The sequence below is a fragment of the Podarcis cretensis genome (genome assembly GCF_951804945.1).
Source record: "Podarcis cretensis genome assembly, chromosome: 5".
In the NCBI taxonomy this organism is placed as follows: domain Eukaryota; kingdom Metazoa; phylum Chordata; class Lepidosauria; order Squamata; family Lacertidae; genus Podarcis; species Podarcis cretensis.
This window is the reverse complement of record NC_137174.1, coordinates 101,209,098-101,233,992: the sequence shown is the minus strand read 5'-3', so window position 1 is coordinate 101,233,992 and position 24,895 is coordinate 101,209,098. Positions and strand designations below refer to the sequence as shown.

Below are 24,895 nucleotides of genomic sequence, written 5' to 3'. Positions count from 1 at the left end.
AGAACTGGACCATAAAGAAGGCTAATCGCCAAAGAATGGATGCTTTTGAATTCTGGTGCTGGAGGAGACTCTGGAGAGTCCCATGGACTGCAAGAAGATCAAACCTCTCCATTCTTAAGGAAATCAGCCCTGAGTGCTCACTGGAAGGACAGATCCTGAAGCTGAGGCTCCAATACTTTGGCCACCTCATGAGAAGAGAAGATTCCCTGGAAAAGACCCTGATGTTGGGAAAGATGGAGGGCACAAGGAGAAGGGGACGACAGAGGATGAGATGGTTGGATAGTGTCTTCAAAGCTACAAACATGAGTCTGACCAAACTACGGGAGGCAGTGGAAGACAGAAGTGCCTGGCGTGCTCTGGTCCGTGGGGTCACAAAGAGTCGGACACGACTAAACAACAACAAAATGTGTGCAGGAGATCAGACACGGAAGAAGCTTCCTGATGCCCCTATTTTCATCGGAGAAATGTTTGTCCGAGAGCTGAATCTCTGGAAGGGACCCCAAGGGCAATCGCTAAAGTGAAAAGTCCCAAACCTTTCCTCCAAGGTGAGTCCCTCCATCTGCCTGATAATTCTGGTTGCCCTTTGCTGAACCTTTGCTAACTCCACAGTATCCTTTTTGAGGTGACCAGCTCTCTGGGATCCTGACAACAGGTGAAGGGTCAGGACCTCATCTTGTGGGATGTAATCCGTTGATGCAGTCAAATGCAACATTCCTTATTTCCCTAGCATGGGCACAGGCAGGGGGACATCCAGTCAGGGAAACTAAAATTGTCTATCAGAAACTTCACTCTTGTGGTTTATCACCACAGCAGCTACTCACGTTGGGTTTTAGTAAGGCAAACAGTCTAATTTGTCAGCGCCGAAATGATATCGAGCGTCAGAACAACTTGGCCACAATAAGGAAATTCTGCCCGTGGTATGACTATTTTCCACCTTCCCATTTTGACTCTCTGGCACCCTATAGACATGCTTTTACTCTCACGAGATTGAATGTGTTGCCCTCGGCTGGACTTGAGGGATGATTCCAACAGACGCCACACAAAAAATGCTTATGGCCCTGTGGAGATGGCAGTCCTGAATCGGTGGCACATGCCCTTCTGGCTTGCACTCTTTATAAAGACTTACCACCCCTCTTTTATTGTCCATTCTGGGTTGCCCAGCCACTGCCACCGTGTCCTTTCTCTTGGCAGATCAAGATGAGCAGGTGACAGCAAAGGTTGCAAGGTTATTAGCTGAGGTAATCAGAATAAGGTCCACTATTTGACTATTGATTCAAAACCCTAAAATGTATTTTATATAATTGACTTTTTATTTCTATTCTTTGCATATTGTACTGTTGTTTTATTGCTATGGCCAATGGCTGACACAAATAAAAATTCATTCATTCGTTGTAACTTCCTGTTCCACTGGTATGGAATATCTCCCTCTGCATGTGACCTGGGAGATGGGCATGGCTCTGGCAGACTCCATCAAAGAGCCAAATCACGCAGTCATTTTCTCGGTCACTTTTGTCTTTCTATTGTCTTGCTCTTTTGCTGCCATGCTGCTCTCCTGCAGCCATTTTGTTGTATTAATGTAATTTTGCTGTCTGCTGGCTCTCAGCCAGCAGCACATGAGTTCAGACTCCATATGAGATCAACTCACAGTTTCTTTGTGTAACTATTAAGTAAAGCCTGCCTTTCCGGGAACAAATCGTGAGCTGAAATGTGAGTAAACATTTTGTTACTTTACTTAGAAAGACTCTCGTGTCTTTATTCTTTTAAGAGGGATCAAAGGGGACACTGGGAAATAATCTTAACTAAGAGATTTAAACGAGTCTGTAAACTAGATTCCAGCTATATTAAGGGGAGTCTGCTCTGCTACATCACTCACTAGCGTGAGTGAAGGAAGGATAATACGTATTCAATATACTCTTTCCTACTATCCTTAATGGGGATGCGGGTGGTGCTGTGGGTTAAACCACAGAGCCTAGGGCTTGCTGATCAGAAGGTTGGTGGTTCAAATCCCTGCAACGGGGTGAGCTCCTGTTGCTCGGTCTCAGCTCCTGCCAACCTAGCAGTTCGAAAGCACATCAAAGTGCAAGTAGATAAATAGGTACCACTCTGGCGGGAAGGTAAACGGCGTTTCCGTGTGCTGCTTTGGTTCGCCAGAAGCGGCTTAGTCATGCTGGCTGCATGACCCGGAAGCTGTACGCCGGCTTCCTCAGCCAGTAAAGCGAGATGAGCGCCACAACCCCAGAGTCGTCTGCAACTGGACCTAATGGTCAGGGGTTCCTTTACCTTTACTATCCTTAACATTCCCACACCTCTTGTTCCTTGCACAGAAGATGGCAAGACGTGATGACTGGGGACGGGACAAGGTCCTCCACTGCCCTCTGAGAGCAGAAGGCTATCTTGGGGGGGGGGGGCGCAAGGACCAGCCAAGCGGCACCCAGTGTTCTGTCCTCCAACACCTTCTCTCTGTCCCCTTTGGCAGCTGCCTCATTGTATACAACACCAGGGCTGGTCCAGAGGGGCTTGCAGGAGAGCACAAAGAGAACATGCACTGAAATCAATGGATCTAAGCTAGTCGTGTCTATTAATTATGGTGGGTTTGCTCCTCATGGGACTAGCATTGACTACAACCCACATAAACGGTGCCTCCAAAATTTTTTACACATCACTTGGGAAGACAGGCGAACTAATGCCCATGTACTGGAAGAAGCAAAGATCACCAGTGTTGAAGCAAAGATTCTTCAACATCAACTTCGTTGGACTGGTCGTGTTGTGTGGATGCCTGATGATCGTTTTTCAAAGCAACTACTCTATTCCAGACTTAAAAATGAAAAGCTTAATGCTGGTGGTCAACAAAGGAGGTTCAAAGACTGTCTCAAGGCACATCTAAAAAAAAAATGTAGAATAAACACCGACAACTGGGAAACACTGTCCTGCGAGCGCTCCAGTTGGAGAACAGCCTTTCCCAAAGGTGTTGTGGGCTTTGAAGACTCTTGAACTCAGGACGCAAGGGAGAAATGTGCTAAGAGGAAGGCACGCTTGGCAAATCCACACCGTGATCAACTCCTGCCCAGGAACCAATGTCCCCACTGTGGAAGGATGTGTGGATCCAGAATTGGCCTCCAGAGTCACTTAGGGAAGTTTTTAATGCTTGATGTTTTATCATGTTTTTAATATTCTGTTGGGAGCCACCCAGGGTGGCTGGGGAAACCCAGCCAGATGGGAGGGGTATAAATAATATATCATCATTATCATCATTACCACCACCATCATATTATTATTATTGTTGTTGTTGTTATTATTGTTATTGTTATTATCTCACTGTTAAAACCGTGTTCAAGGAATCTTATTTGGCTACGAGTGTTTGCCAAACAAGACAACCCACTGAAAGGCATCTTATTATATTCCTAGTGGGTGGCATTAGGTCTTACTCAGAGTAGATTCATTGGGATTAATGGACCTGAGTCATGCTCATTTATTTCAATGGGCAACCTCGAAGTGAGTCTTGGCTGAAGACCACCCAATGTATCCGCTTCCTTGGGGAAGGGTTGTGAATTTTACTGCCTCATGGACACGTCAGTCCCATCTGAGCCCAGGGTGGTGTGACCCGACTCCGCTCCTACTCGTTGTGACAAGACTGCAAAGGAACTTCTGAGACCTGGCTAATGGCCGACCCCTCTCTTGATGGCCGAATGGGGAAAATAAACTGGGGTTGTGGAGGAGGAAGGAGCAGACACACACACATGAGACATGGAGAATGAACTGAAGCACAAAAAGGAAAAGTATCAAAATAAGCGTTTTATTTCAATGCAAACTGAACGCAACAAAATTAAAACAAGGTCCCTTTTCAAAGCAGATGATATAAGGAAAGGGAGGTGGGGAACTGGCAACGTGTTAACAAAAATGGCAACAAAAGGAGATGAATGGATGGATTCTCAACTGCAACCTCTTTGCCAACCTTATTTTGCCCTCCAGCTGCTTTGGGATATGTATGCATTGCAGCGGGTTGGACTAAATGACCGCTGGGGGTCCCTTCCAACTCCGTGAGTACTATCAAAGTTATTTATTGGGCAGAGCGGAGGGCAGGGCTTCTCTCCTCCGACAGGCCACTGTAGGGTATGGGAGAGGGCTCTGGAGGACTCTGCCCCATCTCTGCCAGCCCACTTGCTCGCCTGTGTGGAAGCCCTAGTCGCCTACGGTGAGCAGGGTGGTGCTTAACTGCAAGGGTGCTTGGAAGAGCCAATTCATTCACTAGAACACCCACATCAGAAGATGCATGGTCCAGGACTGGTGCACGTAATGGGTTTAGCCTCCATGCACCAAGTTTAAATCTTTGCTCCATCAAGAAGTTTAAGATCACGTCTCCCGAAACAGCAGCCCAGAGGTCAAATGTCATTGGGGTGTTCCAGGCACAACCTGCTCAGCCTATCTTTTATCATGCACATGCTAGAAATGGTTTGGCTCTAGGATGTTCTGAGTCTGCCACAGAAGGCAAGCACCTGCTGTTGGCCACAGACCCTGAGATGTGGGAGAGAAAGGAATCAGGAACCCTGAGACGTCTCTCTGCGTCTCTGTGGTGAAGGATCACACATGGTTCTTCTTTGGCTTGCTGGTGTCAGCCGCCGAACATGCAACCCACCATTGGAGCGAGTTCAGGGATGGAGATCTCACAGCTGCGTAAATGGGCTTTGGAACCCCACAGCCAGTTGCATTGTGGTTTCTGTGTGTGTGTTTGTGTGAATTAAGTCGAAAGATGGAAAACTGCTTCCATCAAATCTGAGAACGAAAAGAAAATCCCACCCTGTGGGGCTGTTCTCCCAGGCTCACCAGCAAGAACTCTATGTAAACTTGTCCGTGTGACTCTCCCAGCAGATTAGAGGCAGATGGCATGAGAAATAATACTGAACATGGGGGTTAAAAAAAAAAGACGTACCGTTCCAAACATGGCTTTCCGTTCGAAAGGAGATGGGAGCAAAGGGAGGCTGATGGGAAATGGTGGAAGGAAAAGGAAACACCCAGACTCTCCTAGGATGCAGGAAAGAGAATGGGGCTTTTGACCTGAAGGCACCCCCCCCCACGACCTTGCATTGCAGGGGGTTGGACTAGATGACCCTTGGGCCCCAATTCTGCAGTTCTATGATTCTACATCGGCTGCTTCAACAGGAGGGCGGGTGGGTGAGGAAATGCAGCCCCTTGCCTTCACAGGGCAAAAAACTCCCTACCTGCTCTGCGTTCTGGGTTACGGACGGTGGGGGCTTTCAACCAACCCTGGCAGAGTTTTGAAATATCACAGTTGGTCTCTAGGCCAGGGGATCGGTTGCAAGGTAGGGAGAATGGCCTTCAGAGGCCCTCAAGATCTCTTGCGCCAAACTGGGGGGCGGGCAGGCAAGACCTCATTGCTCCCACATCAACCTGGAAGGATACTGATTCGCTCCAGTAGAAAAACAATTTGGCTTTTGTGGGCTGGCGTCCAAAGGGAAACCGAGGCAGGCTCGGCAGGCTCAAGTCAGGCGCTGGAGGGGAGAGGCAGCTGGGCCCTTGGGATTTGAGAGAGGGTGCCCTCCATCCCAGAAACCCTCGCTCTCCAGCTACACCTCTCCCTCACCCCAGCGCTGGGTGCTCAAGCTCCCCTTGTCCTCAGACATCTGCCAGAGGAGGCTGGGCAAAGTTCTGCTCCTGGCTGGAGCTCTTGGTCCGGCCACTCTTGACGGGCATCTCCACCAGCAGTTGCTTCCAGAACCTTCCCCGAGGGTAGCTGGACTTCTCCCCCTGCCACTTGATGACGGTGAGGGCGGCCTTTGCCCGCCTGAGCTCCTTGACCTTGCTCTTCTTGATGGCCTGGTACTGGACAAGGATCACCTTGATAGACCCTCTGGCCGCCATGTTCTCCAGGCCCGCTTTCAGCTCCAGCAGAGCTTGCGTCCCCTGGAGGACGTAGTTGGGGCTCAGCACCACCAGCAAACGGCGGCTCCTCTGGATGAAGCTCAGGGTCTCATCCGTGACAACTGGCGGAGGGCAAGGAGGGAAGAAAACACACCAAGCGGGTTAGGGAAGGTTGGGGCAGGCAGACTGAGCCCAGGAGTCTATGAGTTCTCAGCTTCCTCCTTGTGAAGTTTCTAGCCCCTAAGAAAGACGGGTGCCCTCCAGATGTTGGGGCTGCCATCTCTGTGGCTGATGGGAGCTGCAGTTCAAAACATCTGGGTCTTCTACCGTAATTACTAAACCATCTGCAAATGCTTTCAATTTAAATTCCTTACTGCCTACCTTTACTCCTCTAATATTTTCATCGGCTCTTATATTACGCGTCAGGACTTCTAACACTAATATAAATAACAGCGGAGAAAGAGGACAGCCCTGCCTTGTTCCTTTCATAAGGTTGCATTCTTCAGTAATGGTATTATTAATAATCAATCTCTAGCCTGGAGTAAATAGCTTCTATTTCTCTTATAAATGTCGTTCCAAAATTCATCTCCTCTAGGACCTTCAGTATGAAGGCCCATGAGACATTATCAAAGGCTTTTTCAGCATCAATAAGCATCATAAACACAGACATAGGAGCATGTGCAAAATGTAAGGAGGCTGCCCAGCCAAACTCTGCTTTTCACCCCAGAACAGGATATTAATTGGACTCCAGCTAACACCATCCCTGATCGTTGGGTCATTGGTGGTCATAACTGCCTCCTGTGGCAGCGAGTTCCACAGTTTAACTAAGAAGCCCCTTCTTTTATCTGTCCTGAATCTTCCAACATTCACCTTTCACGAGTTCTAGTGCTAGGGAGAAATAATAATAATAATTTATTATTTATACCCCACCCTTCTGGCGAAGAAAATCTTCAATCTTCCCACTTTCACCCGGCCATGCATAATTTTGCAAAACTCTATCAGTCCGCCTCTTCCTTGCCTGTTCTCTAAAAAGTCCCAAGCTTCCTTCATATTGTTGATCCGTCCCCTTGATCATTGTTGGTTGCCCTTTCCTGAACCTCTCGGTTGCCTGACAAAACTCTGCATTTGACCCCAGTGCAGGGACGGCTGTCTGGATATTTATTTAGACTCCAGCTGCCATCAGCCCTGACCATTGGGCAATACTGCCTGGGAGCTGGAGTTTAGCAACACCAGGAGGTCCACAGGGGCCTGACACTGGGCCAATCCTACTATTCTCTGTCACTTCTGGGATAGCTCAACTGGTAGAGCACAAGGCTCTTCCAGGGTCGTGGGTCTGAGCTCCATGTTGGGCCAAAAGATTCCTGCCTTACAGGGGGTTGGACTAGATGACCCTTGTGGTCCCTTCCAGTTCTACAATTCCATGATCATATTCTATGTTTATACCCCCTATTCTCTTCCCAATGAGACAGGTACCAGAACTCCTTAACCATTTCGTAAGAGACAAGGACCTTCCAGTCGCTGGGGCATCTCGGTGTCTCTTTTTGGTGCTTTTAAACTTAGTCATTTCAACTTTGTCCTTTTTGATCCTGCTGTCTTTGTGCTCTGCGGAGGCTTTTAAACATTTATGGCCCTCAATTTTCTGCGTTCCTTTCTATTTTAAACTGTCAACAGTTTCTCACCATCCACCAGACATGCTTCTAACTGAAGCTTCAGGGAACTAGCAGCGAAGATCAACTGTTGGCCTCAGATACAAAACCTCCTTTGGATCAAAAGATGCACACACACACACACACACACACACACACAAATTCAGTTGGGCTCAGGTTGGCATGCAGGTATCTACCAGCAATGCCCATGGAGGGCTGTCTGGGGTGCAGTGGGGACCACAGAAGATGTTCAGGGGTAAGTGGGGCCTGAGGTCCCCCACAGAAATCATTTTTCTGTCCTGTGTCCCGTTCTAAGTGCCACCATCTTAGGAGGAAACCAACAAGCTGGAAAATGTACAGAGATGTTCAGAGGCCTGGAAACCAAGCCTTGTGAGAAACGGGTGAGGGAGCTGGGTAGGTTTAGCCTGGAGAAGAGAAGACTGAAAGGTTGCTATGACAGCCACCTTCAAATACCTAAAGGGCTGCCCCATGGAAGATGGAGCAAGGATCCAAACCAATGGATTCAAGTTTCAAGAAAGGAGGTTCTTGCAGGAATAACCTTCTGAGAGCTGGTTGAATGGACTTCCTCAGAAGGTGGTTGACTCTCCTTCCTTGGAGGTCGGATGGCTCTCTGTCAGGGGCCCTTTTTGTTTGATTCCTGCAATGCAGGGGGTTGGGCTAGATGACCACATGGGGTCCCTTCCAGCTCTCCAATTCTTAAGCTATCATCTATGATCATTCTTTTCCCACACAGTAGCTATACCAGAGGTGGAGATCTGGGTCCAGCTGATGGTCCTCCAAGCCCCAGCATTCGCCAAGTTTGACAGGCGGATGGAGCTCCTCACCTGTCAATAATTTGGCACCACAAAGCAGTCAGGCGACCTGTTTTTGCCTGTGCAGTTTGAAATCAAAGCGGGGGTGACAAAAGCACAGCGCTCTGCTAGCTCCGAAGACCAGCAAAGCATTGTGCTTTGAAAGCCCCACATCTGATGTCACCTACTGCGTAACCCATATACGCAATTTCAGCTCTTTCCTATTTTTCTTTCCCTCTGATGGAAAAGTGCCGTGGCGTCTGTCGCATCAATTAATATTACGCACAAAGGCGCATCCATAATTTACAGGCGTTCTCCGAAGATAGGCATTTCACGTTTAATTAAATCCCTTCTCCTCGTAAAAAAACACGTTTCCTCTCCAATTAGATGGCGTGCAATTGATTATGCACCAGGATCCGAAATAAACTGAGATGAGGGAGGCGACGCATGGCACAAACGGAGGCAAAGCAAAGTATGAATGCTAGTGATGCTCTAAGACATGGGTAGGTAAACTAAGGCCCGGGGGCCGGATCCGGCCCAATCGCCTTCTAAACTTGGCCTGCGGATGGACCAGGAATCAGCGTGTTTTTACATGAGTAGAATGTGCCCTTTTATTTAAAATGCATCTCTGGGTTATTTGTGGGGAATAGGAATTCGTTCATTTTTTTTTTCAAATTACAGTCCGGCCCCCCACAAGGTCTGAGGGACACTGGACCGGCCCCCTGCTGAAAAGGTTTGCTGAGCCCTGCTCTAAGATCATTCTGAGGAGCAGATGAAGCTGATCTGTACCAGCATCTCTCCAGAATTACAGGCAGGGTGGGGGTGATCCTTCCCTGGAGATTTTCAAGAAGAGGTTGGATGCTCGACTCTCAGGAATTCTTGAACTCTGATTGGACTTTAGCTCTGCGCGGGGTTGAGCTAAATGACCTCCAGGGATCCCTTCCCACTCTAAGATGCTTTCATGGGTTAAACTTGGGACCTTCTGCGTGCAAAGGTGGCCCTCTGCCCCACTGAGCTATGGGACTTCCTCATTCTTGTGGCTTTCAGGACTCGGAAAAGATGACTAATAACTGCTAAAAACGAACGAGGGGATGAATGAATTCTTTCAATGTTCATAAACTTCCTTCCTTTCCCCCCAGTAGCTGGGCTAAGAAATCCAGCTGGGCTAAGAAACATCTGGATTGGGGAGCAAATTATGCAATGCCCAAAACTTCCCCCTTATTTGCACAAATCCCTAATGTGAAATTTAAGTCGCCTGGAGGAGATCTGGGGGTGGCTAAGTTTGAGACCTACCCCCCCCCATTTTGAAGTGGGAAAAGGGTGCATAGGAACCTGGCTGAAGCTTTCCTGCCCCCAGTCGCTGATCCCTAAGGAGCTTACTTGCAAACTCCAGCCTGCAAGGGAGAAGATAGGACACTGAGCTCTGTCACGTGCTGACATGCGGGTGTCTCCTGGGTAACGCACAGTGGAGAACATCAAAAAAAGAACAGGGAGAGGCTGCAGGATCAGACCCAAGACCGATCTAACAGAGGACATGAAGGGAACAGCCCTCTATTGCTCTTGATCTCCAGCAACAGGAACTAAGAGACAAACTGCCCCCAAACTGGAGGTACTATTACTGTCACACAGGAAACACCTTCTGTTTTAACTTTCAGGCACCTGTGGATTTTTCCTTATTCAAGCAATTGCTTCCACAATGCTTCATTGACTCCTGCTTTCAACTGTTTAAATATATGTTTTGTCTGTATTGCTTTATGTGGCATTTTCCCATTTCCGCTGTATTAAGCAGTTGGTCCCTTTCCTTTGGGACGCGGGTGGCGCTGTGGGTTAAACCACAGAGCCTAGGACTTGCCGATCGGAAGGTCGGCGGTTCGAATCCCCATGACGGGGTGAGCTCCCGTTGCTCGGTCCCTGCTCCTGCCAACCTAGCAGTTCCAAAGCACGTCAAAGTGCAAGTAGATAAATAGGTACCGCTCCGGCGGGAAGATAAACGGCGTTTCCATGTGCTGCTCTGGTTCGCTAGAAGCAGCTTTGTCATGCTGGCCACATGACCTGGAAGCTGTACACCGGCTCCCTTGGCCAATAAAGCGAGATGAGCGCCACAACTCAGAGTCGGTCACAACTGGACCTAATGGTCAGGAGTCCCTTTACCTTTACCCTTTCCTTTCTCACCCTGATCTGGCCACAGTGATCCACGCGACGGTCACCTCCAGACTGGATTATTGTAACTCACTCTACGTGGGGCTGCCCTTGAAGCTCAACCAGAAACTCCAGCGGGTGCAGAATGCTGCAGCAAGGCTCCTTACGGGGTCCTTGCCATGGGAGCATACAGTGGTGCCTCGCAAGACGAAATTAATCCATTCCGTGAGGCTCTTCGTATAGCGGTTTTTTCGTCTTGCGAAGCAAGCCCATTGACAGCTTAGCGGATTAGCGCTATTAGCGGTTTAGCGGCTTTTAGCGGATCAGCTGATAAGCGGTTTAGGGATTAGGAAAAGGGGGGGGGGGAAGGGAAAAAACCCCGCAGGAACTCGCAAGACATTTTTGTCTTGCGAAGCAAGCCCATAGGGAAATTCGTTTTGTGAAGCGCCTCCAAAACAGAAAACCTTTTTGTCTAGCGGGTTTTCTTGCGAGGTGTTCGTCTTGCGGGGCACCACTGTATTCACCCAATGCTTTACCAACTGCACTGGCTCCCAGTGGAGTACAGGGTCAGGTTTAAGGTGCTGGTTTTAACCTTTAAAGCCCTATGCAGCCTAGGACCCACGTACCTACGGGACCGCCTCTCCTGGTATGCCCCGCGGAGAACCTTAAGGTCCACAAATGACAACATTTTGGAGGTCCCAAGTTGCAAGGTGGTTAGATCGGTCTCAACCAGGGCCAGGGCCTTTTCAGTACTGGCCCCGACTTGGTGGAACGCTCTTTTACAAGAGACTAGGGCCCTGCGGGTCTTGACATCTTTCTGCAGGGCATGCAGGACAGAGCTGTTCCGCCTGGCCTTTGGTTTGGACTCAGTCTGACCCTTATGGTTTTGATCTATGGGCTATAATTAAAACGAGGCTGCATTTTAAATTGCATTTTTAGCTTGTATTTTAAATTGCCCCCCCCCCATTATGTTTTTATTGTCATTTTACTGGTGTTAGCCACCCTGAGTCCGGCTCTAGCCGGGGAGGGTGGGGTATAAAAAATATTATTATTATTATTATTATTATTATTATTATTATTATTATTAATAATAATTTTTGTCACTTTGAGTTCTTTCTTTTTTTATGAAATAGCGGAGAAGAAGAAAAGTGGGGGAAACAGAGGCAGGGCATCATTGGCTCAGCATTTCTTTGCCTTCTACCATCCCTTTCTTGGTCCTCACGGTGGCCGACCAGCTGCCTGTTGGAAACTAGCAAACAGGATCCGAGCACATGAGCAAGTCTTGCCTCCTGGCATTCAGGAGCATTGATGCCTCCGACTGCGGAGGCAAGGAGATTCCACCCTGCACAGAACCGAGAACACAGTTGTCATTCCCCTGTGCAGAGGGGCTGTCAGACCAGCTGTCTTTGGCCAGCTGCAATGCAGTTTCTTGTTTTCTGCTGCTAATTTTAAAGTTTCCAGGATTCACTGCAGACGCAGTGGGGCCAGCCATGTTTGCTTAAGCATGAAGCGAGTGTGGCAGCACCTACACTTTGGAACTCCCTGCCTCATGATACCAAGCAGGCATCTACACTGCATTCTTTTCGGCGCCCACCCAGGCGCACAGAAAATGCTGGCGCGAATTTTAATCTATTTTTGTATTCTAAAATAATAATAATAATAAAAATCCTTCCAGTAGCACCTTAGAGACCAGCAAAGTTTGTATTCTTAAAGGGACGCGGGTGGCACTGTGGGTTAAACCACAGAGCCTAGGACTTGCCGATCAGAAGGTCGGCGGTTCGAATCCCCGCGACGGGGTTAGCTCCCATTGCTCAGTCCCTGCTCCTGCCAACCTAACAGTTCGAAAGCACATCAAAGTGCAAGTAGATAAATAGGTACCGCTCTGGCGGGAAGGTAAACGGCATTTCCGTGTGCTGCTCTGGTTCGCCAGAAGCGGGTTACTCATGCTGGCCACATGACCCGGAAGCTGTACGCCGGCTCCCTCGGCCAATAAAGCGAGATGAGCGCCGCAACCCCAGAGTCGGCCACGACTGGACCTAATGGTCAGGGGTCTGCTTTACCTTTACCTTTTTAAGTTTGCATTTTAAGTTTGTGTACGTTTCAATGCATTGTGAATTGTTTCCTGATGTTATGGTTTTATTTTTCCATAAACTGCTTTGAGGGTGCCCCCTTGCCACCCGCATTCAAGCAGAGTATAAATTTTATGAAATAAAAAATAAAAATAAATGAAGACGAGAACGGAAGTGCCTTCTGGATCAGGCCAAAGTGTGTGTGTGGGGGGGCATCTAGCCCAGCGACCTGTTCTCACAGGGACTGACCAGATTCACCAAAGGGAAACCAGCAATCAGGATTCGAACACAAGACTGGTTTCCAGCAACTGGGACTCAGAAGCATTTCTGCTTCCAGCTGTAGCCATAAAAAGAGTAGCCATAATTACTCCTAATTCTCATCTGCCTGACATGCACCTTGCATCACAGTTAAAACAAAGCTTTTATATTTCACTAAGGATGTTTCTTCCGTTGGCATGATTACATAAGAGGGGAGGATGCATTTTGGGGGTTGGGGGGGTTTCCTAAGACAGTTCCTCCCTGGTAGTCTCTTCCAGAATCTCATTTGGGACACAGCACCATTGCTCTCACCGAAAAAGCCCCCCACCCCTAGCAGCCAGGACCGGGGGACGAATCTGACAGAGATCTTGTGCTGACCTTTACATGGGTTGCCCTAGTCCAGTGGTTCTCTACCCGTGGGTCCCCAAATGTTGTTGGACTACAACTCCCATCATCTCTGAGCTCTGGCCTTGCTAGCTAGGGGTGATGGGAGCTGTAGTTCAACAACATCTGGGGACCCACAGGTTGAGAAAGGTAAACAACAATTGCCCTAGTCAATTCAGAGGACGGAGAGGACACACAGACAAAGGGAGCGTGCCTGTGGATCAGCTTCCCCTATCAAAATGGGAGTGGGGGGCTACATCCTGCCCGGGAGCTGGGAGGAGCTGGGAAACGCTGTGCACTCATACCAGAGCCCTGCAAGAAAGTGCTAGCATGGGGGGGGGGGGGAAGATGCCCTACAAAGTGTCAAATGCAAGCATGCTTGTGGCAGGACTTATCCCTTTGCAGGCGTAAAATTCTGCAGCTGCTTTTAGATAATGAATGCAAAGTCGGTGTGAAAGTGTCACTTCTAGACAGCAGAGAAAGGGGGGGGGATCCCACTGCAGCTCTGAGGGGGGGGGGGTCATGGCTAACTGAAAGAGATCCCAAACTTGGTGTTGCTGGGCAAGGGCTTAGCCAGAATTTTTCAGGTGTTTTTTTTTTGAGGGGGGAGCCTCAGTTATCTATGTATTTTTATTGGGGTTTTTTTGGGGGGGGGAGGAATGCCCTTCCCTGCCATTCTTGCCCACATCCATGCTGCTGAGTGGGTGTCCTTTGGGGTTGTCCTACCCCAAGGAAATGCCTGGACAGGGGGAAATGCCTAATTCATAGACTCATAAAATTATAGCCTTGGGAGGGACACCAATGGTCATCTAGTCCAAAGCCCTGCGAGGCAGGAATCTCAACTGAAGCACCCATGACAGATGACCTGTCATGGCTAAAAATTGGCTAAAAATTGGCAACTGTTTCTTTAATGCTAAAAGAACTAAGTCAGTGGCCTACAATGACTCATGCAACCTTTCACCAAATTGTACCTGTATATATAGAGTGGTCAATGTTAGTGTTTCCTGGTGTGAGTTTGTTGGGTGGTAGAAAGCTGGTTGTGTTTGGTGTGTGTAAAAGCTGTCACTCGTGGTTGGAGAAGAAGACTTTTAAAGAATAAAAGCAGCAATACTCTGCAAGAATACTCTTTCTCAAAGACTCTTTTGTGCCAACTAAGGTCTGAGGACTAGGCAAAGGAGTAAAAAGGAGGTCAGAACCTTTTGTTTTTCAAACCATCCAACCTCTGCTTAAAAACCTCCAAGGAAGGAGAGACCACCACCTCCCAAAGGAGTCTGTTCCACTGCCAAACTGCTCTTACTGTCAGAAAGTTCATCCTGATGTTGAGTCAGAATCTCCTTCCTTGCAACTTGAAGCCATGGGTTCGAGTCCTACCCTCCAGAGCAGGAGGAAGCAAGCTGGTTCCCTCTTCCATGTGACAGCCCTTGAGATATTTGAAGATGGCTCTCATATCTCCTCTCAGTCGTTTCTTCTCCACGCTAAACATGCCCAGCTCCTTCAACCACTCCTCATAAGTCTTAGTTTCCAGACCCTTGGTCATCTTGGTCGCCCTCCTTGATTGCAGACTTTCCAGTTTATCAACATCCTTCTTAAATTGTGGTGCCCAGAATTGGACACAGGACTCCAGATGTAGTCTGACCAAGGCAGAATAGAGTGGGACAATGACTTCCCTTGAACTGGACCCTAGACTTCTGCAGATGCAGCCTAGAATAGCATTAGCTTTCCTTGTTGCTGTGACTCCAAAGGAGTCCTGGGATAATTCCCTTCCTGCCAGTTCCTCAAGAGGATGGCGTAATCCTCTACCTACAAGAGAGACAAAGAGCGCAGGATGCTCTCTAAGAAGCCAGAGATGAGCTGACAGCAATTTCATGCTTTGCCAGGCCCCCTTAAGAATCAGATCCACTTAGGCTTCAAAGTGAAAAGGCAGAGTTCGGCTGCTTTGAAGTAAGAGGGGAGGACAAAACACAAGCAGGAAAAACAACTTTGCCACCCAGCTGTGCTCAGCAGGAGAGAAGAGGCTCAAGGGCCACAGGACACTCCTGCAAAGACACAAGGAAAGGGGTCAGGAGGAGGAGGGGGGGCACAAGACGCAGCTTGCAAGGATGCACACACTGAGGAACTCAAAATGCCAAAATATTTGCAGTCCGGTCCTTTGCATGTCATCCTCGCATATGTTGTTGTTGTTTAGTCGTTTAGTCGTGTCCGACTCTTCGTGACCCCATGGACCAGAGAACGCCAGGCACTCCTGTCCTCCACTGCCCCCCGCAGCTTGGTCAGACTCATGCTGGTAACCTCGAAAACACTATCCAACCATCTCGTCCTCTGTCGCCCCCTTCTCCTTGTGCCCTCCATCTTTCCCAACATCAGGGTCTTCTCCAGGGAGTCTTCTCTTCTCATGAGGTGGCCAAAGTACTGGAGCCTCAGCTTCACAATCTGTCCTTCCAGTGAGCACTCAGGGCTGATTTCCTTAAGAATGGATACGTTTGATCTTCTTGCAGTCCATGGGACTCTCAAGAGTCTCCTCCAGCACCATAATTCAAAAGCATCAATTCTTCGGCGATCAGCCTTCTTTATGGTCCAGCTCTCACTTCCATACATCACTACTGGGAAAACCATAGCTTTAACTATACGGACCTTTGTTGGCAAGGTGATGTCTCTACTTCTCAAGATGCTGTCTAGGCCTGTCATTGCCCTTCTCCCAAGAAGCAGGCGTCTTTTAATTTCGTGGCTGCTGTCACCATCTGCAGTGATCATGGAGCCCAAGAAAGTAAAATCTCTCACTGCCTCCATTTCTTCCCCTTCTATTTGCCAGGAGGTGATGGGACCAGTAGCCATGATCTTCGTTTTTTTGATGTTGAGCTTCAGACCATATTTTGCACTCTCCTCTTTCACCCTCAATAAAAGGTTCTTTAATTCCTCCTCACTTTCTGCCATCAAGGTTGTGTCATCTGCATATCTGAGGTTGTTGATATTTCTTCCGGCAATCTTAATTCCGGCTAGGGATTCATCCAGCCCAGCCTTTCGCATGATGAATTCTGCATATAAGTTAAATAAGCAGGGAGACAAAATGCAGCCTTGTCGTACTCCTTTCCCAATTTTGAACCAGTCAGTTGTTCCATATCCAGTTCTAACTGTAGCTTCTTGTCCCACATAGAGATTTCTCAGGAGACAGATGAGGTGATCAGGCACTCCCATTTCTTTAAGAACTTGCCATAGTTTGCCATGGTTGACACAGTCAAAGGCTTTTGCATAGTCAATGAAGCAGAAGTAAATGTCTTTCTGGAACTCTCTAGCTTTCTCCATAATCCAGCGCATGTTTGCAATTTGGTCTCTGGTTCCTCTGCCTCTGCCTCTTCTGCCTCTTCCTCAATATTCCTAAATATTTTGTTAGAGGCTGAGGAAACCCAGCCAGATGGGCAGGGAATACAGTGGTGCCCCGCAAGACGAACGCCTCGCAAGACGGAAAACCCGCTAGACGAAAGGGTTTTCCGTTTTGGAGGCGCTTCACAAAACGAATTTCCCTATGGGCTTGCTTCGCAAGACGAAAATGTCTTGCGAGTTCCTGCGGGGTTTTTTCCCCCCCCCCTTTCCTAAGCCCTAAGTCGCTTATCAGCTGATCCGCTAAAAGCCTCTAAACCGCTAATAGCGCTAATCCGCTAAGCTGCCAATGGGCTTGCTTCGCAAGATGAAAAAAGCGCTTTACAAAGAGCCTCACGGAACGGATTAATTTCGTCTTGCGAGGCACCACTGTAAATAATAAATTATGCTTGTGAAACATGGACCACTTCTAAACACCATCTCCAACTCCTCAAAAGACTCCATCAACGAGGTCTCTGAAAAATTTGGCGCATCACTTGGGAAGACAGGCGAACTAGTGCCAGTGTACTGGAAGAAGCAAAGATCACCCATGTTGAAGCAATGATTCTTCAACATCAACTTCGTTGGACTGGTCATGTTGTGCAGTCGCCTGATGATTGTCTTCCAAAGCAACTACTCTATTCCGAACTTAAAAATGGAAAGCATAATGCTGGTGATCAACAAAAGAGGTTTAAAGGCAAATCTAAAAAAAAGTAGTAGTATAAACACCGACAACTAGGAAACGCTGGCCGGCGAGTGCCCCAGTTGGAGAACAGCCTTGACCATAGGCGTCATGGGCTTTGAAGACACTTGAACTCAGGACGCAAGGGAGAAATGTGCTAAGAGGAAGGCATGCTTGGCAAATCTACACCGTGATCAACTCCTGCCCGGAAACTAATGTCCCCACTATGGAAGGACGTGTGGATCCAGAATTGGCCTCCACAGTCACTTACGGACTCATTGTTAAAACCGTGTTTATGGAAGACAATCTTACTCAGCTACGAGGGCTTGCCAAAGAAGAAGAAGATAGATGATAGATGATAGATGATAGATAGATAGATAGATAGATAGATAGATAGATAGATAGATCATCATTATCACCATCAATAGGATCTGCTGCCAAGAAAGCTGTTTTTTGTTCGGACACAAGTACCATTCAATTCCATGGAGCCGGCTCTAAGATATATGTATATATTACGCATCAGGAATGGTTGAGGGAGCTGGGGAGATAGGAGGTAAAGGTAAAGGTAAAGGTACCCCTGCCCGTACGGGCCAGTCTTGACAGACTCTGGGGTTGTGCGCCCATCTCACTTAAGAGGCCAGGGGCCAGCGCTGTCCGGAGACACTTCCGGGTCATGTGGCCAGCGTGACATCGCTGCTCTGGCGAGCCAGAGCCGCACACGGAAACGCCGTTTACCTTCCCGCTGGTAAGCGGTCCCTATTTATCTACTTGCACCCGGAGGTGCTTTCGAACTGCTAGGTTGGCAGGCGCTGGGACCGAGCCTTTTGATCGGCAAGCCCTAGGTGCTGAGGCTTTAACCCACAGCGCCACCTGCGTCCCCGGGGAGATAGGAGAGCCACCTTCAAATATTGAAAGGGCTCTTCCACAGAAGATGCAATGCTCTGCCCTTGCTTTTGGAGGCTCTGGCCCCACCCAGCACTGGGGCGCAGTCTCCCCCCCCCCACTCAAAAGTTGCAACAAGATAATGCAGGCCTCAATCTGCTTCGCGCACCTGCTGTAATCTGCAGTTGACTAATCAAAGGATGAAAAGAAACATAAACGGAGAGATTAAAAAAACCTCAAGAACAATTAAAGGAGGGGCAGAGTCTGCCTAACGATGAGCTAGCGGGTGAATGAGTGATAAATACGCCTGTCAGATGTGGTGTAGTCTGGGAGAAACACAGTGCACCTGCAGAGAGGCAATGGGGGCATAGTGGTTAGAGTGTCAGACTAGAGACCAGGCTTTGAATCCTCACTTGGCCACGAAGTTAAAGGGTACATCTGCACCAGTGCCAGATTTATGTACAATCATACCTCGGGTTACAGGCCCTTCAGGTTGCGTTTTTTCAGGTTGTGGATCGCCGAAACCTGGAAGTACCGGAACAGGTTACTTCTGGGTTTGGGTGGTTCTGAACGTGCAGAAGCGCTAAATCGTGCTTTGCGCACACACAAAAGCGCCGAATGGCAACCCGCGCGTGCGCAGACACACAGATACGGGTTGCGAATGCTGCTGGTTGCGAACGTGCATCCCGCACGGATCACGTTCACAACCCAAGCGTCCATTGTATAAACTAAACAAGCTATGGCTTAGGGCTCCACTCTCTTGGGGGCCCCAAAAAAAATTTAAAGGGAAAAATAACCTGGATGCACATTTCCAAAATATAAGATAAAAAACAAATAAAATAAATCCTACCTACAGCAACAGTGTTTTGAGTTGTGTAGGCTCCCATGGTGTAAGTCATGGGCCTCGCCTGCTCCCTCAAATATCACTGGTTTGCTCCTTTCTATATATAGGGTCCCTACATTCTGCATGGACTGGTTGCAGGGCAACACGTGCAAATGGCCTTAGGTACCTATGAGGTCCATCAATTACCATATAGCATATAGGTAAAGGTAAAGGGACCCCTGACCATTAGGTCCAGTTATGGCCGACTCTGGGGTTGCAGCGCTCATCTTGCTTTATTGGCCGAGGGAGCCGGCGTACAGCTTCCGGGTCATGTGGCCAGCATGACTAAGCCGCTTCTGGCGAACCGGAGCAGCGCACAAAAACGCCGTTTACCTTCCTGCCGGAGCAGTACCTATTTATCTACTTGCACTTTGCTGTGCTTTCGAACTGCTAGGTTGGCAGGAACAGGGACCGAGCAACGGGAGCTCACCCCGTCACGGGGATCCGAACTGCCAACCTTCTGATCGGCAAGTCCTAGGCTCTGTGGTTTAACCCACAGTGCCACCCACGTCCCTTCATATAGCATATATTCAACAACAAAAAACAGCAACAATTTGTTGTTGACAAAGGATAGCTGGACATAGAAAGGAGAGCATAGCTAGAGAGGATCCCTGAAGATCTAGTCTGGGATCAGGTTGCTTGAAGGACTGCCTGTCCCTGTATGAAGCCCAATACTAAGATTTAAAAGGCTGGCGGGCAATAGAGTCATAGCCTTTTTGGTGTTGGCCTCTTGGTCTCGGAACTCCCTCCCAAGTGATATCGAATGCACCTATCTTTCACGTGATTTATTTTACGTAGGATAATTTAGAAAATCATTTAAATCAAATAATCCCTGTGCAGCGTACATTAAAACCATCACTGATCTATAAATAAAAGCAGGAACATTTTAAAATGGGCATACCCAATTGGTTTTTGCATCTGGGTTAAGCTTGCTGAAACAGACTTTTTAAATTAAAAAAGCGCAGGTATCTGAAACTGCCAAACTTTAATAGGAAGGTTGCTGTGTTGAAAGCTCAACTCTGTAAAGGCACAGAGCAAAAACTGTTTGGCCCTTGTGTGCAAGTCCTCAGACCAAACTGGTCAAATAGGAACATGGAGGGCAAGCTTTCAAAAAGGACATGAAGACCTTTCTGCTTCCATCTCTCTTCTTTTGGAACTAATATGCATGGCCCGCTTTCTTTAAAGGGGCTATTCATGATTCTAAGGCAATCCTTTTTTAGCTTATTTCCTTTGAGGTGCTGGGTTGGGCCGCAGAGAGTTTTTAGACTGTTGTACTGTATTTCAGTACAACTGAAACTAATATTATACAAGCTGCTTCATAGGAACAAAGGAAGCTTGCACGGAGTCAGAGTCTTGGTCTCCAGCTACAAAAGCTGAGACTTTCTTAGCTGTGAGTCCTGGAAGATTGCTCCCTGCCTTGCAGGCTCTGAGGGCAGGGGCCAGACTGACTCCAGCTACAAAAGCAGAGGTTGATGAACAATCTCTTGGGCCGGGGTGCTTTTAAGAGGTTCATGGGGGGGGGGGGTATAACCTTTTTTGTGTCTTTATTTTGTACCTTCTTTGTTCAGGCAGGTAGCCGTGTTGGCCTGACACAGACGAAATAAACATAAAAAATTAAAAAATTGTCTAGTAGCACCTTAGAGACCAACTAAGTTTGTTCTGGGTATAAGCTTTCATGTGCATGCACACTTTGTGTGTATCTGAAGAAGTGTGTATGCACATGAAAGCTTGTACCCAGAACAATCTTAGTTGGTCTCTAAGGTGCTACTGGACAACTGATTGATTGATTGATTGTATCTTCTTTGTTCAGTGTGTTCATTTTGATGTTTTACTTATAGCTTACAGCTACTTTCATTGTGTTTGTAATTATTTAATCCTTACATGTTGCAAGCCTCCTTGAGAATGGTTTTAACTGTGGAAAGGCAGCATTCGAATAAAATGATACTGGTTGGTTGGTTGATTGATTGATTGATTGATTGGCAGCAGTGGCTCTGAAGGATTAAAAGACAGGGAGCTTTTCCCTAGCCCCACCTGGAGATCCTGCCAGACTGAACATGGGACCTTCTGCATGCAGAAGAGCAGGGCCGTCTTACCCATAGGTGCTAGGGGTGCGGGGCACCCTGGCGCCGGGCTCTTGGGGGTGCCAGACTGAGAGTCCGGGGCCTGAGAGTTGAGTCTGGGGAAGAGCCCGCCCGTCAGTCAGAGCACCGCGGTGGGCTCTTCTGCTGCGTGTGGCTCTGTGCCGTGAGTTCGAGGGCAACCGAGCCAGCGAGACGCTGAGGCAGCCGGCCTGCTCCGCCCTCCTGTGCACCTGGGACTGGGCAATGGGGGGGGGGACCAGGCGGATCTTTGCACCCCAGCACCACATATGCTTAAGACAGCCCTGCAGAGGAAATGCTCTATCCCTCAGTTCCTGCCCTCCCTAGTTGCACCAATTGATCCATCTCGTTCAATGGCTACTAGCCGCAAGGGCTATGCCATCTGTGGTCGCAGGCAGCAACACATCCAAATATCAGTTGCTGGAAACCACATGAAGGGAGAGTGGTATATCTGAAGGAGCGTCTCCACTCCCATCGTTGTGCCTGGACACTGAGGTCCAGCTCTGAGGGTCTTCTGGCGGTTCCCTCACTGCGAGAAGCAAAGCTATAGGGAACCAGGCAGAGGGCCTTCTCAGTGGTGGCACCCGCCCTGTGAAACACCCTCCTATCAGATGTCAAAGAGATAAACAGCTACCTCAGACCTGTTTAGGGAAGCTTTTAATGTGTGACATTTTAATGTACGTATTTTTAATCTTTGTTGGAAGCTGCCCAGAGTGGCTGGGGAAACCCAGCCAGATGGGCGGGTACAAATAATAAATTATTATATTATTATTGTGCTGGGATCCTGCTTGTGGGTTTCCTAAAAGAGGCACCTGCCCATCCACTGCCAGGAGATGATGCTGAGCTCTTCTTATGTTCTAGTTCAGAACTGCCCACACTGAGTGGCAGCTGCTGCTCAGGGCTCCAGGAAGGGAGTTTCCCCCCAGACTTGTTGGAGATGCCCTTTGGGTTGAACCTGGGACCTTCTGAATGGAAGGCAGAGAGCCAGTGTGGTGTAGTGGTCAAGAGCGGTGGACTCGTAATCTGGGGAACCGGGTTCGATTCCCCACTCCTCCACCTGCAGCTGCTGGGTGACCTTCTCTGAAGTCTCTCAGCCTCACTCACCTCACAGCGTGTGATGGCCTGGGATTCGGACTCGGAGGCTGAACCTGAGGGATCCCAGCCTGCACAGGATTCCCCGCCTCCAGAACCAGCTGAGCCGGGGCTGGGGCTTGAGCCTGAAGGGTCCCCACCTGTGCTGGATCCTCAGGTGCAGGCGTCAGCTGAGTCTGCTCTGGCTCCTGAGGTGATGGAGGACCCATTGCCTGCAGGTGCTCCACTCTCAGCCCTGTCAGAGGAACGTGAGGTTGCCTCTGGGTTTGGTAACCCTCCAGCTTCTCCTGAGCTGCAGAGGCTCAGGGCAGAGAGGCAGAGGGAACTGAGTTCCCGCAGGAGGAGTGCTCGCCTCCAGGCCAGGAGAGGCGAGTCACCAGAGGATCGGGGCCGCCCTATGCCTCAGGGCAGATGAAAGCCAGCCAGCCCAGTTCCAAGTTGCGGGAGCAACATTGTTGGTTGCTAGTTCCTGCCTGAATCCTGTCCTGCTTTTCTGCCTGAGCTCCTGACCCACCCTGGCTCCCAGCTTGCAAGCCGGTTCCTGACTTCACCCGACTCCCTGCCCTGCACCCAGATTCAGCTACTACGGACTGCCTCCCCATTGCACCTTTGACCACGGACCGGACTTGGACCTCTCCTCTCGGGTAACCCATGGGACCAGCACACAGAGTGTTTGTTGTGGGGAGGAAAGGAAAAGAGATTGTGAGCTGCTTTGAGACTCCTTAAGGTAAAGGGATCCCTGACCATTAGGTCCAGTCGTGGCCGACTCTGGGGTTGCAGTGCTCATCTTGCTTTATTGGCCGAGGGAGCCAGCATACAGCTTCCAGGTCATGTGGCCAGCTTGACGAAGCCGCTTCTGGCGAACCAGAACAGCGCACGGAAACACCATTTACCTTCCTATAGCGGTACCTATTTATCTACTTGCACTTTGACATGCTTTCGAACTGCTAGGTTGGCAGGAGCAGGGACCGAACAACGGGAGCTCACCCTGTCGCAGGGATTTGAACCGCCGACCTTCTGATCGGCAAGCCCTAGGTTCTGTGGTTTAACCCACAGCGCCTCCCGCATCCCACAAGACTCCTTAGGGTGGTGAGAAAGTGGGATATAAAATCCAAACTCTTCTTCTTCTTCTTCTTCCCCACCTCTCTGGGCTTTGCCTCAAAAGGCAGCATATCATGAAATACCAGAAATTAAAAAGTACATAGTGAGACCCAAGGAGTGATCATCTCTGTAACCGAAACTGGGGAGAGGAAGAAGGTGAGGCTAGGAAGGAAAGAAGGGTGGCCGTCTGGGAACTGTAGGAGCCCAACGAGGATGTTGGGGGGGGGGAGGACACAGAGAATGGCAGCCTTCCCATCTCGTCTAAAATAGCAGGGGAACAGAAGGAGCAGAGCAAAAGCTTGAGGGCGTGGCGGGCGGATTCCATCTGTCAGAAGACATCTGTGACTAAGAGCGGGAGGAAAGGAGAGATCGTTGACGGCAGCCAGCGGGCTCCATTCCCTGAATCCCATGCCCACCTTTCCTCAGCCTCCCCTGTGCTCTGTTTTATGGAGGTCATGAACTGGCCACCCGTCAGCGATGCTTTAGCTGTGATTCCTGCATTGCAAGGGGGTTGGACTGGATGACCTTCAGAGTCCCTTCCAACTCTACAATTCTATGATTCACAGGACAGTGATGGATGCAACAGGTAGCTCTTTCCAAAGGCCTTTAAGAACCCCAGGCTCATCCTGCCGGGATGCTGTGGAGTCGGGAAAGGATCAGCCAAGAGCAACCAGAATGATCAAGGGGATCCACAGATGAAGAATGGTTGCTGCTTTGAGGAACGAGAAGTAAGAGGTGACATGATGGGAAGTGGATAGAGGAAAGTTTTTTTTGGAATCACTGACTTGGGAGGGACCGCAAAAGTCATCGAGTCCAACCCCTTACAATTTGGAGAGCATAGCCAGAGAGGATCCCTGATGATCTAGTCTGGGATCAGGTTGTTTGAAGGACTGCCTGTCCCTGTATGAACTTCTTCACGCAGTTCACAGTTCAACTGTGGAACTCCCTGCAACTTGATGGCTTTAAAAGAGGATTCAAGAAATTCATGGAAGAGAGAGGGTTATTGATGGCTACTAGCAGGGATGCCAATGCTCCGTCAAGACCATCTTTAATTGGTTTTAGAGTATGCACGTTTTCCAGTTTCACAGAACTCGACAGCAACAGCTCGACGAAGGGTTCTGTGGAACCAAAAAGCTTGCTGACGCTGTCACCAAACTTAAAGGTAAAGGTAAAGGTACCCCTGCCCGTACGGGCCAGTCTTGACAGACTCTGGGGTTGTGCGCCCATCTCACTTAAGAGGCCAGGGGCCAGCGCTGTCCGGAGACACTTCCGGGTCACGTGGCCAGCGTGACATCGCTGTTCTGGCCAGAGCCAGAGCCAGAGCCGCACACGGAAACGCCGTTTACCTTCCCGCTGGTAAGCGGTCCCTATTTATCTACTTGCACCCGGAGGTGCTTTCGAACTGCTAGGTTGGCAGGCGCTGGGACCGAGCAGCGGGAGCGCACCCCGCCGCAGGGATTCGAACCGCCGACCTTTCGATCGGCAAGTCCTAGGCGCTGAGGCTTTAACCCACAGCGCCACCTGCGTCCCGTCACCAAACTTAGGCCAGTGTAATTAAAATAGATCTCTTTTTTTTGCAGCAGCAGATGACAAAGGCTATTGCTGCTGCAGAAGAGA

General features: G+C 49.1%; 1 protein-coding gene across 5 annotated transcripts in view; it reads right to left on the bottom strand.

The window, feature by feature from the left end:
• Window positions 1-24,895, bottom strand: part of IL1RAP (interleukin 1 receptor accessory protein) — a 108,717-nt gene that overhangs the window by 4,642 nt on the left and 79,180 nt on the right. Inside the window, exon 12 of one of the 5 annotated variants that reach the window (XM_079977896.1) lies at window positions 3,775-5,999. The exons of the other annotated variants lie outside the window; for them this stretch is intronic. Within the exon in view, the coding sequence (XP_079834022.1) occupies window positions 5,632-5,999 (368 nt within the window). The 3' untranslated portion in view covers window positions 3,775-5,631. Of the gene's footprint in view, window positions 1-3,774; window positions 6,000-24,895 lie in introns of those variants that run through there. 5 annotated transcript variants of the gene reach the window in all.